This window comes from Lathamus discolor, unplaced genomic scaffold (genome assembly GCF_037157495.1).
Source record: "Lathamus discolor isolate bLatDis1 unplaced genomic scaffold, bLatDis1.hap1 Scaffold_51, whole genome shotgun sequence".
NCBI lineage: Eukaryota > Metazoa > Chordata > Aves > Psittaciformes > Psittacidae > Lathamus > Lathamus discolor.
In genome coordinates, this window is record NW_027069376.1 from 31,215 (window position 1) to 45,768 (window position 14,554).

The 14,554-nt window shown below is 61.7% G+C and overlaps 2 protein-coding genes across 5 annotated transcripts in view; both read left to right on the top strand.

Annotated features, from left to right (window-relative positions):
* The first annotated feature begins 814 nt into the window (after window positions 1-814).
* The window catches only part of C3 (complement C3), a 28,843-nt gene continuing 15,103 nt past the window's right edge, over window positions 815-14,554 (top strand). For 3 of the 4 annotated variants that reach the window (XM_065664640.1, XM_065664641.1, XM_065664642.1), the window contains exons 1-16: window positions 816-923; window positions 3,863-4,055; window positions 5,150-5,309; window positions 6,915-6,985; window positions 7,059-7,153; window positions 7,233-7,315; window positions 7,393-7,483; window positions 8,064-8,166; window positions 8,297-8,417; window positions 8,936-9,051; window positions 9,272-9,418; window positions 10,220-10,432; window positions 11,186-11,380; window positions 12,668-12,829; window positions 12,920-13,049; window positions 13,267-13,338. In XM_065664640.1, coding sequence (XP_065520712.1) covers window positions 853-923; window positions 3,863-4,055; window positions 5,150-5,309; window positions 6,915-6,985; window positions 7,059-7,153; window positions 7,233-7,315; window positions 7,393-7,483; window positions 8,064-8,166; window positions 8,297-8,417; window positions 8,936-9,051; window positions 9,272-9,418; window positions 10,220-10,432; window positions 11,186-11,380; window positions 12,668-12,829; window positions 12,920-13,049; window positions 13,267-13,338 — 2,023 coding nt within the window. In that variant the 5' untranslated portion in view covers window positions 816-852. Of the gene's footprint in view, window positions 924-3,862; window positions 4,056-5,149; window positions 5,310-6,914; window positions 6,986-7,058; window positions 7,154-7,232; window positions 7,316-7,392; window positions 7,484-8,063; window positions 8,167-8,296; window positions 8,418-8,935; window positions 9,052-9,271; window positions 9,419-10,219; window positions 10,433-11,185; window positions 11,381-12,667; window positions 12,830-12,919; window positions 13,050-13,266; window positions 13,339-14,554 lie in introns of all 4 variants that reach the window. The other variant, XM_065664639.1, reaches the window with a different exon arrangement.
* LOC136006634 (collagen alpha-1(I) chain-like) lies at window positions 13,345-14,553 on the top strand. The gene has a single exon (XM_065664643.1). The coding sequence runs from the start codon at window positions 13,387-13,389 to the stop codon at window positions 14,512-14,514; it is 1,128 nt and encodes a 375-aa protein (XP_065520715.1). The 5' UTR covers window positions 13,345-13,386; the 3' UTR covers window positions 14,515-14,553.

Sequence of the window (14,554 nt, forward strand, 5' to 3'; positions counted from 1 at the left end):
TGCCCCCATTACCCCCATTGCCCCCATTACCCCATTGCCCTCCATTACCCCAGTACCCTTGTTGACCCCCATTGCCCCCATTACCCCAGTACCCCTCATTGACCCCCATTACCCCCATTGACCCCCGTTACCCCATTGACCCCCATTACCCTCATTGCCCTCATTGCCCCCATTGCCTCATTGCCCCCATTGCCCTCATTACCCTCATTACCCCCATTGGCCCCCACTGCCCCATTGCCCCCATTGCCCCATTGCCCCTCATTGCCCCATTACCCCCATTGGCCCCCACTGCCCCATTGCCCCCATTGCCCCATTGCCCTCATTACCCTCATTACCCCCATTGGCCCCCACTGCCCCATTGCCCCCATTGCCCCATTGCCCCCCATTGCCCCATTACCCCCATTGGCTCCCACTGCCCCATTGCCCCCATTGCCCCCCATTACCCCCATTGCCCCCATATGCCCCCGCTGCCCCATCCCTCCCCCATTGTCCCTCCTCCGATGTCGCAACCGGTGGCCCCTCGCCAGCTCCTTCCCCGAAATGAGGAAGCACCCGGGAAGCCCCTCCCCCCCCCGGGGCCACCCCAACCCCCACCCAAGGGACCCCCCCTTGGTAGGTCCCGACCCCCCCCCCCCCATGATTGGTCCATTCGGGGGGGGGAGGGGGGCACAGAGAACACACCCCCCCCCCCCACCTTGGTGGCCCCATGGGTGTCCGGTCGGACCCATAGACCCGGTTCCCCCCCCCCCCCCCGTGGTGTTGGGTGGCCCCATGGGTGCTGGTTACCCATTAACCCCCGGGTGCTGCTATAAAGGGAGCCCCCCGGCTCCACCATTGCCCTCCCCTGCAGCCATGGGGGCCCCGGCGCTGCCCATGGGGCTGCTGCTGCTGCTGCTGCGCGCGGCCTCCAGCCAGGCCCAGATGTGAGTGATGGGACCCCCCCCCCCATGGACCCCCCCGTTAGAACCCCTCTTCTGGGACCCCCCCCATTGGAACCCCTCTTTTGGACCCCCCATGGACCCCCCCTATGGACCCCCCCATTGGAACCCCTCTTTTGGACCCCCCCCATGGGACCCCCCCATTGGAACCCCTCTTTTGGACCCCCCCATGGGACCCCCCCCCCCATTGGAACCCCTCTTCTAGGCCCCCCCATAGACCCCCCCTATGGACCCCCCCATTGGAACCCCTCTTTTGGACCCCCCCATGGACACCCCCCCCATTGGAACCCCTCTTCTAGGTCCCCCTATGGACCCCCCCATGGACCCCCCATTGAAACCCCTCTTCTGCCCCCCCCCCTTGGAACCCCTCTTCTAGGTCCCCCTATGGACCCCCCCATGGACCCCCCATTGGAACCCCTCTTCTGCCCCCCCCCCTTGGAACCCCTCTTCTAGGCCCCCCAATGGGAACCCCCTATGGACCCCCCCATGGACCCCCCCCGCCATGGATCCCCCCATTGGAATACCTCTTCTGGCCCCCGCCATTGGAACTCCTCTTTTGGACTCCCCCATGGACACCCCCCCATAGGAGCCCCTCTTCCCCCCCCCCCCATTGGAACCCTTCTTTTGGACCCCCCCATGGGATCCCCCCCCCCCATTGCAACCCCTCTTATAGGCCCCCCCATGGACCCCCCCTATGGATCCCCCATTGGAATCCCACTTTTGGACTCCTCCATGCCCCCCCCCCCCATTGGAACCCCTCTTATAGGCCCCCCAATGGGAACCCCCTATGGACCCCCCAATGGACCCCCCCATGGACGCCCCCATTGGAACCCTTCTTTTGGACCCCCCCATGGACACCCCCCCATTGGAACCCCTCTTCTAGGTCCCCCTATGGACCCCCCATGGACCCCCCATTGAAACCCCTCTTCTGGACCCCCCCCCATCGGAATCCCTCTTCTGCCCCCCCCCCTTGGAACCCCTCTTCTAGGCCCCCCAATGGGAACCCCCTATGGACCCCCCAATGGACCCCCCCATGGGACCCCCCCATTGGAACCCCTCTTCTGGCCCCTCCATGTGACCCCCCCATGGACCCCCCCATTGACCCCCCTATTGGAGTCCCTCATCTGAGACCCCCCCCCATGGGACACCCCCAGGGGCCCCCCCATGTGCTCATGGGACCCCCCCCCACATTAACCCCCCCATATCCCCATTGAGCCCAGAACTGGGACCCCCCCCCCCCTCGCATTGGGACCCCCCCATCCAGGGACCCCCAAGCTACTGGGACCCCCCTGACCTGGTCCCCCCTCCATAGATGGGAGCCCCCTTTCCAGGGTGGGAGCTGGAGAGCAATGGGGTGCAATGGGGGGCAATGGGGGGCAATGGGGGGCAATAGTGGTGCAATGGGGTGCAATGGGGTGTAACAGGGGGCAGTGGGGTGCAATGGGGGGCAATGGGGAGCAATGGGGGGCAACGGGGTGCAATGCAGGTGCAATAGGGGGCAATGGGGAGCAATGGGAGGCAATAGGGGTGCAATGGGGGGCAATGGGGGGCAATGGGGAGCAATGGGGGGCAATAGGGGTGCAATGGGGGGCAATGGGAGGGCAATGGGGGGGCAACGGGGTGCAATGCAGGTGCAATGGGGGGCAATAGGGATGCAATGGGGTGCAATGGGGAGCAATGGGGGGCAATAGGGGTGCAATGGGAGGGCAATGGGAGGGCAATGGGGAGCAACGGGGTGCAATGCAGGTGCAATGGGGGGCAATAGGGGTGCAATGGGGGGCAATGGGGTGCAATGGGAGCAATAGGGGTGCAAGGGGGTGCAATGGGGGCAATGGGGTGCAATGGGGGGCAATAGGGGGGCAATGGGGAGCAATGGGGTGCAATGGGGGTCAATAGGGGTGCAATGGGGTGCAATGGAGGGCAATAGGGGTGCAATGGGGAGCAATGGGGGGCAATAGGGGTGCAATGGGGTGCAATGGGGGGCAATGGGGTGCAATGGGAGGCAATGGGGGGCAATGGGGGGTTTGGGGTTGCTTTAGTCCTATGGGGCAGACTGCGGGCTGAGTTATGGGCCCCTCCCCCCCCATGGGACACCCCCCAGGATCCTCCGTGCGCTCCTGGGACCACCCCCCCACATTGGACTATGAGGTCCTCAGGGTGCTATGGGGACAGACTGGGGGCTATGGGGGCTATGGGGTCTAATTGGGGCTCCCTGGGGTGCCATTGGGGGCCCAGGGCTCTATGGGGTCAGGTTGGGGGTCCCTGGGTGCCATTGGGTCCCCAGGGCTCTATGGGGTCAGGTTGGGGGTCCCTGGGTGCCATTGGGTCCCCCGGGCTCTATGGGGTCAGGTTGGGGGTCCCTGGGTGCCATTGGGGGCCCAGGGCTCTATGGGGTCAGGTTGGGGGTCCCTGGGGTTCCATTGGGTCCCCCAGGCTCTATGGGGTCAGGTTGGGGGTCCTTGGGTGCCATTGGGTCCCCAGGGCTCTATGGGGTCAGGTTGGGGGTCCCTGGGGTGCCATTGGGTCCCCAGGGCTCTATGGGGTCAGGTTGGGGGTCCCTGGGGTGCCATTGGGTCCCCAGGGCTCTATGGGGTCAGGTTGGGGGTCCCTGGGGTGCCATTGGGTCCCCAGGGCTCTATGGGGTCAGGTTGGGGGTCCCTGGGTGCCATTGGGTCCCCAGGGCTCTATGGGGTCAGGTTGGGGGTCCCTGGGTGCCATTGGGGGCCCAGGGCTCTATGGGGTCAGGTTGGGGGTCCCTGGGTGCCATTGGGTCTCCAGGGCTCTATGGGGTCAGGTTGGGGGTCCCTGGGGTGCCATTGGGTCCCCAGGGCTCTATGGGGTCAGGTTGGGGGTCCCTGGGTGCCATTGGGTCCCCAGGGCTCTATGGGGCACTGTAACCCCCCCATGGTGCCCGGTGCCCCCAGGGTGACGATGGTGACCCCGGCGGTGCTGAGGCTGGAGGTGGAGGAGCGAGTGGTGCTGGAGGCCCCCGGCTTGTCCTCTGCGGCCGAGGCCACCGTCCTGGTGCAGGACTTCCCCCACAAGCGCCACGTGCTCCATCAGGCCCGTGTGGGGCTGAGCCCCAATGGGGGCATGATGGCCAACACCACCATCAAGGTGGGTCAGCACCCCTGGGGCGACTGCCCCCTTCCAGCCCCGAGCTCAACCCTATACGAGACAGTGGAGAATCTCCATTGGGGTTATATGGGGCAGGATGGTCACTGTGGGGTCCTTGGGGTTGGTTGGCCCTATGGGACAGGGACAGTGAGGTCCTTAGTGACGGTCGCCTATAGATGACCTGCTGCAAGCTCAACCCCGTACATGACAGTGGAGAATCTCCATGGGGTCATATGGGGCAGGATGGTCACTATGTGGTCCTTGGGGTTGGTTGGCCCTATGGGACAGGGACTGGGAGGGCTTTGGTGATGGTCACCTATAACTTGCCCCAGGCTCAACCCTCTACAAGACAGTGGAGAATCTCTATGGGGTTGTATGGGGCAGGTTATATGGGGTCTTTGGGGATGGCTGGTTCTATGGGACAGGGACAGTGGGGGCCTTGCTGATGGTCACCCTATGACCAGGGGATGGTGACGCTTGGGGTGGTCACCTATAGACGACCTGCTCCAAGCACAACCTTATATAAGACAGTGGAGAATCCCCATGGGGCTATATAGGGCAGGTTATATGAGGCCTTTGGGGATGGCTGGCCCTATGGGACAGGGACAGTGAGGGCCTTGGTGATGCTTACCATGGGATGGTCACACTTGGGATGGTCACCTATAGATGACTTGCCCCAGGCTCAACCCTACACAAGACAGCGGAGAATCTCAATGGGGTTATATGGGGCAGGTTATATGAGGTCTTTGGGGATGGTTGGCCCTATGGGACAGGGAAGGCCTTGGTGACGGTCACCTATAGATGACCTGCTCCAAGCTCAACCCCATACAAAACAGTGGAGAATCTCCCTGGGGTTATATGGGGCAGAATGGTCACCATGGGGTCTTTGGGGTTGGTTGGCCCTATGGGACAGGAACCATGAGGGCCCTGGTGACGGTCACCCTATGACCAGGGGATGGTGATTCTTGGGGGGGGGGTCACCCCCAGCTCCCTGATGACGAAGACCTTGGTCTTGATGAAGACCTCGGCGTCCTCGGCCCCGTCCCCCCTGCCCTGGTGCCCTCATCCCCACGGTGCCTCTGCTGTCCCCCCAGGTGTCGGCTAAGGCCCTGCCCCAGTCCGCCGAGAAGTGGTTCGTGTCGGTGACGGCGCGGGTGGCCCAGGTCACCCTGGAGAAGGTGCTGCTGGTGGCCCTGCGGAGCGGGCACATCTTCCTGCAGACCGACAAGCCCATCTACACCCCGGGCTCCACCGGTGCGTCCGGCCCCCGCGGCGCTGGGCGTCACCGCGGCCTCTTGGGGGCGGGTGGCTCCTTGGGGCCTTGGGGGGCGTCTTGGGTTGTGTTGGGTTCCTTCCATGGCACCTCTTGGGGTCTTGGGGGCGTCTTGGGGTGTTGGGTTCCTTCCATGGCACCTCTTGGGGTCTTGGTGGTATCTTGGGGTGTTGGGTTCCTTCCATGGCACCTCTTGGGGTCTTGGTGGCATCTTGGGGTGTTGGATCCCCCCCATGGCACCTCTTGGGGTCTTGGTGGTATCTTGGGGTGTTGGGTTCCTTCCATGGCATCTCTTGGGGTCTTGGTGGCATCTTGGGGTGTTGGGTTCCTTCCATGGCACCTCTTGGGGGCATCTTGGGGTGTTGGGTTCCTTCCATGGCACATTGGGGTCTTGGTGGTATCTTGGGGTGTTGGGTTCCTTCCATGGCACCTCTTGGGGTCTTGGTGGTATCTTGGGGTGTTGGGTTCCTTCCATGGCACCTCTTGGGGTCTTGGGGGCGTCTTGGGGTGTTGGGTTCCTTCCATGGCATCTCTTGGGGTCTTGGTGGCATCTTGGGGTGTTGGGTTCCTTCCATGGCACCTCTTGGGGGCATCTTGGGGTGTTGGGTTCCTTCCATGGCACATTGGGGTCTTGGTGGTATCTTGGGGTGTTGGGTTCCTTCCATGGCATCTCTTGGGGTCTTGGTGGTATCTTGGGGTGTTGGGTTCCTTCCATGGCACATTGGGGTCTTGGTGGTATCTTGGGGTGTTGGGTTCCTTCCATGGCACCTCTTGGGGGCATCTTGGGGTGTTGGGTTCCTTCCATGGCACATTGGGGTCTTGGTGGTATCTTGGGGTGTTGGGTTCCTTCCATGGCATCTCTTGGGGTCTTGGGGGCGTCTTGGGGTGTTGGGTTCCTTCCATGGCACCTCTTGGGGTCTTGGTGGTATCTTGGGGTGTTGGGTTCCTTCCATGGCACATTGGGGTCTTGGGGGCGTCTTGGGGATTTGGTGGCATCTTGGGGTGTTGGATCCCCCCCCCATGGCACCTCTTGGGGTGTTGGTAGCATCTTAGGGTGTTGGGTTCCCTCTATGGGGTCAATGAGGTGCTGGTGTGACCTTGGGCTGTTGGATCTCCCCAATGGCACCTCTTGGGGTGTTGGTGGCATCTTCGGGTGCTTGTGGTACCTTGGAGTGTTGGATCCCCCCCATGGCACATTAGGGTTTTGGTGGCATCTTGGGGTATTGGATCCCCCCCATGGTACCTCTTGGGGTGTTGATGGCATCTTGGGGTGTTGGTAGCATCTTAGGTGTTGGGTTCCCTCTATGGGGTCCATGGGGTGCTGGTGTGTCCTTGGGCTGTTGGATCGCCCCTATGGCACCTCTTGGGGTGTTGATGGCATCTTGGGGTGTTGGTAGCATCTTGGGGTGTTGGGTTCCCTCTATGGGGCCCATGGGGTGCTGGTGTGTCCTTGGGCTGTTGGATCCCCCATTGGGCACCTCTTGGGGCCCTGGTGGCACCCTGGGGTGCTGGTGCGCCCTCACCGTGGTCCGTGCCCCGTTTCTGGATGTCCCCACATCCCCCCTGTCACTCGCATCCCCTCCCAGTGCTCTGTCGCCTCTTCGCTCTGGACCACCTCATGCAGCCGGTGTCCAAGACGGTGATCGTGGAGGTCAAGGTGGGTCAGAGGGCCACGGGACGGGGCCACAGGGCCACGGGGACACCGATGCCACCATCCCCGTGTCCTTCAGACGCCCGACAACATCATCATCAAGCAAGTGCCCGTGTCCTCGCCCATGAAGACCGGCATCTTCTCCCTCAACCACAACCTGCCCGAGGTGGTCAGGTCGGTGCCAGCTCCAAGGGTGACCTGGGGACATCCACGGCCATGGGCTTGTCCCCTCAACCCTGTCCCCCTCCTGCAGCCTGGGGACATGGACGATAATGGCCAAATTCGAAGACTCGCCGGAACAGGTCTTCAGCAGCCAGTTTGAGGTCAAGGAGTACGGTAAGGGGGGGGGGTCCTCAGTGGGGAGGGTCCCTTCTCCTGCATCGCTGGTCCATTGGGTGTCCCCCCCACCATAGTGCTGCCGAGCTTCGAGGTGGTGCTGGAGCCGGAGAAGAGGTTCCTCTACATTGACCAGAAGGAGGACTTCCGAGTGTCCATCACAGCCAGGTGGGATGGGGACCCCAAAGCTGCTCAGTTTAGGGGTCAAAACCACTCATGGGTGATGGGGTCACCATGGGGTGACAAAGTCCCCAAGGATGGGCCAAAGGTGGCAGGTTTGAGGTGATGGGGATGTGGGGAAATGAGGTGATGGGGACACGGGTGGTGGTGATGGAGGACATGGGGTGATGGGGACATGGGTGATGGTGATGGAGGACATGGGGTGATGGGGACAGGGGTAATGGTGATGGAGGACATGGGGTGATGGGGACACGGGGTGATGGTGATGGAGGACATGGGGTGATGGGGACATGGGGTGATGGTGATGGAGGACATGGCGTGATGGGGACATGGGGTGATGGTGATGGAGGACATGGGTGATGGTGATGGAGGACATGGGGTGATGGGGACAGGGGTGATGGTGATGGAGGACATGGGGTGATGGGGACAGGGGTGATGGTGATGGAGGTGGCAGGAGGACACGGGTGTATGAAGACATGGGGCAGTGGGTGACAGGGTGGCACGGGGGGACACCAGGTGGGTGCTGTGGGGACAGGGGCTGATGGCGACAATGGTGGCTTGTCCACAGGTACCTCTACGGGAAGCGTGTGCAGGGCTCGGCCTTCGTCCTCTTTGGTGTCACGGTGGACGACGAGAAGAAGAGCATCCCCCAGTCCCTGCGCCGCGTGCAGGTGACCCCAGCCTTGTCCCCGTCCCCATCCCTTGCCCCCGCTCCAGCGCCCTGCTGGGCTCTGCCTCCTCCAGCCCTGTCCCCGTCCCCGTCGCCATGGCTGTCCCTGTGCCACCGTCTCCGCGCTGCAGGTGATGGACGGGGATGGAGAGGCCGCGCTGTCCATGGCCACCCTGCGGGAGAGGTTCCCCAACCCTGCGGAGCTGGTGGGGCATTCCCTCTACGTGTCCGTCACCGTGCTCACAGAGTCAGGTCTGCGGGGGGGCGTGGGAGGGGATGGGGCAGTGAGGATGGGGAGAGATGGGGATGGGGATGGTGAAGATGAGATGTGGGGCTGGGGCAGTGAGGATGGGGAGAGGTGGGGATGATGATGGTGAGGATGGGGAGAGGTGGGGATGGGGATGGTGAGGGTGGGGAGAGGTGGGGCTGGGGCAGTGAGGATGGGAAGAGGTGGGGATGAGAAGGGTGAGGATGGGAGAGGTGGGGCTGGGAGAGGTGGGGATGGGGCGAGGTGGGGATGGGGCAGTGAGGATGGGGAGAGGTGGGGCTGGGGCAGTGAGGATGGGGAGAGGTGGGGATGAGAAGGGTGAGGATGGGAGAGGTGGGGCTGGGAGAGGTGGGGATGGGGCGAGGTGGGGATGGGGAGAGGTGGGGATGGGGCAGTGAGGATGGGAGAGGTGGGGATGGGGATGGTGAAGATGAGATGTGGGGCTGGAGCAGTGAGGATGGTGGGAGGTGGGGCTGGGGACAATGGGGTCATGGTCCTGCAGGCAGTGACATGGTGGAGGCCCAGCGCAGCGGAATCCGCATCGTGACGTCCCCCTACACCATCCACTTCACCCGCACCCCACAGTACTTCAAGCCAGGGATGCCCTTCGACCTGACGGTAACAGCATCTGGGGACAGTGGTGGCACCGGTCCAGGACCCCCATGGTGCCAGGGTCCCCCACATCAGGACCATGCCCCACCATGGCCCCACCACAGTGGCACAGCCTTGGGGCCCAGGGCCTGTCCCCACGTTACACCACGGTGTCACCGTCCCCGTGTCACCCCGCTGGCACCCGGTGACGCGTCCCTCCTGGTGATGCCCCCGTGTCCCCATGCAGGTCTATGTCACCAACCCGGACGCGTCCCCGGCTGCCCGGGTCACCGTCAAGGCTGATGGCTTCCAGGGTGTGGTGTCCACGCAGCGCGATGGCACAGCCAAGCTGGTCCTCAACATGCCGACCAACAAGGACACCGTCCCCATCACTGTGAGTGGGGAGAGGAACCAGGGTGCCCTTGGAACTGGTGGATGGAGGGAGGTGGTGCTGGCGTGGATGAGACGTCCAAGGTGACCAAGGACCGTGGTCACCATTGACCAAGGGCCAGGGTAACAGGAAGGGGACCAGGATGGCCTCTTAGGAGGACACCTCATGTTGGTGGACCACCATGGCCACCACTGACCAAGGAGCACGATGGCCGTTGTCAAGGGGACAATGGTGGCCAACACCATTGGGTTGACCAAGCCATTGAGGGTCAAGGACCAAGGGATGTCCATTGTCATGGAGACCGGCAAAGATGTCCATAGTGGGCTGCAGCCAGGGTCAGTCTGGTTGAACACTGCCAGGGATGGGGCATCCAAACCATCTCCATCCAACCCGTCCCAGTGTCCCAGCATCCTTCTTCCTTATCTCCAAGCCGAACTTCCCTGTTCCAGCTGGAACCCATCACCCCGTGTCCCATCCCTGAGGAAGGTCCCTCCTCATGTTGAGGACACCAGAGCCGGGTGCAGCACCCAAGTGGGGCCTCACCAGGCAGAGCAGAGGGGCAGGATCCCCTCCTTGGACCTGCTCAGGCTGCCCCATCCAACCCGTGCCTCCCTTGGGATCATCCCAACCCACGCGCCAGGACCTTGCCCTCGGTCCCATTGCTCTCCATGAGGTTCCCCCCTCCCCAGGTCCCCCTGGACCCCATCGCTCCCCTCCAGCTCGGTGCCACCACAACCGCGCTGGGATCTCCCCCCATTGCCCCCCCTCTCCATCGCTGACCAAGGGCCCGCCGCGTCCCTGCAGGTGCGGACGGCGGAGCCGGAGCTGCCTGGGCCGCGCCAGGCCTCGCGGCAGATGGTGGCCGAAGCCTATCGCAGCCAAGGAGCATCCGGGAACTTCCTGCACTTGGCCGTGGGGGCCACGGAGCTGCAGCTCGGGGAGAACCTGGCCGTCAACTTCCACCTCAAGACCAACAGCAACAACGTCCGGGACTCGGTGCCCTACTTCACCTACTTGGTGAGCCACGGCCACCGACCCAACCCCAGCGTCCCAGTGCCACCAACCCAACACCGGTGTGCCGGTGCCACCAACCCCAGTGTCCCACCACCAACAACACAACACTGGTGTCCCAGTGCCACCAACCCCAGTGTTTAGATGCCATCAACCCAACCCCAGTGTCCCACTACCAGCAACTCAACACCAGTGTCCAGAACCCACCAACCCAACCCCAGTGTCCCAGGGCCACCAACCCCAGTGTCCCAATGTCACCCACCCAACCCCAGTGTCCCAGGGCCACCAACCCAACCCCAGTGTCCCAGGGCCACCAACCCAGTGTCCCAATGTCACCAACCCAACCCCAGTGTCCCAGGGCCACCAATCCAACCCCAGTGTCCCACTACCAGCAACCCAACCCCAGTGTCCCAGTGCCACCAACCCCAGTGTCCCAATGTCACCAACCCAACCCCAGTGTCCCACCACCACCAACCCAACACTGGTGTCCCAGTGCCACCAACCCCAGTGTCCCAATGTCACCAACCCAACCCCAGTGTCTAGATGCCATCAACCCAACCCCAGTGTCCCAGTGCCACCAACCCCAGTGTCCCCATGTCACCAACCCAACCCCAGTGTCCCAGTGCCACCAACCCCAGTGTCCCCATGTCACCAACCCAACCCCAGTGTCCCAGTGCCACCAACCCCAGTGTCCCCATGTCACCAACCCAACCCCAGTGTCCCAGTGCCACCAACCCAACCTTCCCTTGGCCACCACAGATCATGAGCAAGGGCCACATTGTCCACGTGGGGCGGCAGCGGCACGAGGCCGGCCAGAGCCTGGTGACCATGTCCCTGCCGGTGACCCCCGAGCTCCTCCCGTCCTTCCGCATCGTGGCCTATTACCACGTGCTGCCGGGCGAGATCGTGGCCGACTCCATCTGGGTCGATGTCAAGGACACTTGCATGGGCACCGTGAGTGTGTGCCCAGCGCCCTGGGGGGGCTTTGGTTGGCGCTTGGAGGAGCCTTGAGGTGGTTCTTGAGGGGCTTGGATGGTTCATGATGGGGATCGGGGGGTCCTTGATGGGGATTGGATGAGCCATGGTGAGGATTGGGTGGTTCTTGATGGGGATTGGATGATCCATAGTGAGGATTGGGTGGTTCTTGATGGGGATTGGATGAGCCATGGTGAGGATTGGGTGGTTCTTGATGGGGATTGGATGAGCCATGGTGAGGATTGGGTGGTTCTTGATGGGGATTGGATGAGCCATGGTGAGGATTGGGTGGTTCTTGATGGGGATTGGATGAGCCATGGTGAGGATTGGATGGTTCTTGATGGGGATTGGATGAGCCATGGTGAGGATTGGGTGGTTCTTGATGGGGATTGGATGAGCCATGGTGAGGATTGGATGGTTCTTGATGGGGATTGGGTGATCCATGGTGAGGATTGGGTGGTTCTTGATGGAGATTGGATGATCCATGGTGAGGATTGGGTGGTTCTTGATGGAGATTGGATGAGCCATGGTGAGGATTGGGTGGTCCGTGATTGGAATTGGGTGGTTCTTGAGGGGCTTGGATGGTTCATGATGGGGTTTAGGTAGTCCTTGATGGGGATTGGATGATCCATGGTGAGGATTGGGTGGTTCTTGATGGGGATTGGATGAGCCATGGTGAGGATTGGGTGGCCCTGGAGGGGTTTGGGTGGTCCTTGATGGGGATTAGGTGGTTCTTGATGGGGACTGGATGAGCCATGGTGAGGATCGGGTGGTCCTTGAGGGGTTTGGGTGGTCCATGATTGGAATTGGGTGGTTCTTGAGGGGCTTGGATGGTTCATGATGGGGTTTAGGTGGTCCTTGATGGGGATTGGATGATCCACGGTGAGGATTGGGTGGTCCTTGAGGGGTTTGGATGGTCCATGAAGGGGCTTAGGTGGTCCTTGAGGGCCTTGGGTGGTCTATGATGAGGATTGGGTGGTCCATGATGGGGATTGGGTGGTCTATGATGGGGATTGGGTGGTCCATGATGGGGATTGGGTGCCACTGAGGCGTCTTGGATGGTCCATGTGAGCACTCCATGGTGGGTCTTGGTTGCCCCATTGATGCTCCAGCTCTTCCACAGTGCAATCCCCAACCATCACCTGGAGGACTCCACCACCCCATTGCCTTGGAGTTACCCCCACGGGCACGTCCCGGGGGTGCCATCAAGTGGGTTTTGGGGCACCCCATGGCCAAGACCCTCTCCAAGCCCCATGTCCTCTGCAGCTGGTGGTGAAGGGAGCGACGGAAGCTGACAACCGGGTGCACGAACCGGGGACACCCATGAGGCTCCGCATCGAGGGCGACCACAACGCTTACGTGGGCCTGGTGGCCGTGGACAAGGGCGTCTTCGTCCTCAGCAAGAAGAACAAACTCACCCAGTCCAAGGTGGGTGCCCAGGTCCCCATTCCTGTTATGTGTGTCCCCCCCCCCTCCATGATGGGCTTGGTGGTCAGGGCTGTGCCATGGTGGCCACAGGTTTGGGACACGGTGGAGAAGAGCGACATCGGCTGCACGCCGGGCAGCGGCAGGGACAACGTGGGGGTCTTCGCTGATGCTGGCCTCAGCTTGGTCTCCAACGTGAAGATCTCGACGCCGCAGCGAGGGGGTAGGGATGGGACAAGCTTGGGGGTGACACCTTGGGTGTGGGGAGGTGGCACCCAAAGGATGGGCGCTGTGAGCCAACAGCTTTGGGGTGCGACAATGGAGGCACAGGGTTGGGGATGGGACCTGGCCTGTGTTGGGATTGGGTCCTGACCTGCATTGGGGATGGGTCCTGACCTGTGCTGGGGATGGGTCCTGACCTGTGTCCCCTCTGTCCCCAGAGGTGAAGTGTCCCCAACCTGCACAACGCAAGCGCCGCTCCGTGCAGCTCATTGAGTACAAGGGCACCAAGGGTACGTGGCACTGGGAGTGCCCCATGGCCCCAAGGGGCACCAGGGCCCATGTCCCAGTCAATACCAGTGTCCCATGTCCATCCCATGGCACCTATCCCAGTACCAGTGTCACTTGTCCATCCCATGTCCCAGTCAATACCAGTGTCCTATGTCCATCCCAAGGCACCTATCCCAGTACCAGTGTCCCATGTCCATCCCATGGCACCTATCCCAGTACCAGTGTCACTTGTCGATCCCATGTCCCAGTCAATACCAGTGTCCCATGTCCATCCCACGGCACCTATCCCAGTACCAGTGTCCCTTGTCCATCCCATGTCCCAGTCAATACCAGTGTCCTATGTCCATCCCATGGTACCTATCCCAGTACCAGTGTCCCTTGTCCATCCCATGGCACCTATCCCAGTACCAGTGTCCCATGTCCTTGAAGGACACCACAATATCCCTGGGGATACCACAACATCCCATGTCCCAGTGAACGCCAGTGCCCCATATCCCAAAGGACACCAATGTGTCCCATATCCCAGAGGACACCAATGTGCCCCATATCCCAAAGGACACCAATGTGCCCCATATCCCAGAGGACACCAATGTGTCCCATATCCCAGAGGACACCAATGTGTCCCATATCCCAGAGGACACCAATGTGCCCCATATCCCAAAGGACACCAATGTGCCCCATATCCCAGAGGACACCAATGTGCCCCATATCCCAGAGGACACCAATGTGTCCCATATCCCAAAGGACACCAATGTGCCCCATATCCCAGAGGACACCAATGTGTCCCATATCCCAGAGGACACCAATGTGCCCCATATCCCAGAGGACACCAATGTGTCCCATATCCCAAAGGACACCAATGTGTCCCATATCCCAAAGGACACCAATGTGCCCCATATCCCAGAGGACACCAATGTGCCCCATATCCCAGAGGACACCAATGTGCCCCATATCCCAAAGGACACCAATGTGCCCCATATCCCAGAGGACACCAATGTGTCCCATATCCCAAAGGACACCAATGTGTCCCATATCCCAAAGGACACCAATGTGCCCCATATCCCAGAGGACACCAATGTGTCCCATATCCCAAAGGACACCAATGTGCCCCATATCCCAGAGGACACCAATGTGCCCCATATCCCAGAGGACACCATCGCACCCCATGGCCCTGGTGATGGGCTCTGGGGCCGGGTACCAGTTGGGTCCCTTGGTGCC

Bases quoted from the DNA above. Each gene is read 5' to 3' on its own strand.
- LOC136006634 (XM_065664643.1), top strand. From the start codon at position 13,387: ATGTCCCAGTCAATACCAGTGTCCCATGTCCATCCCATGGCACCTATC.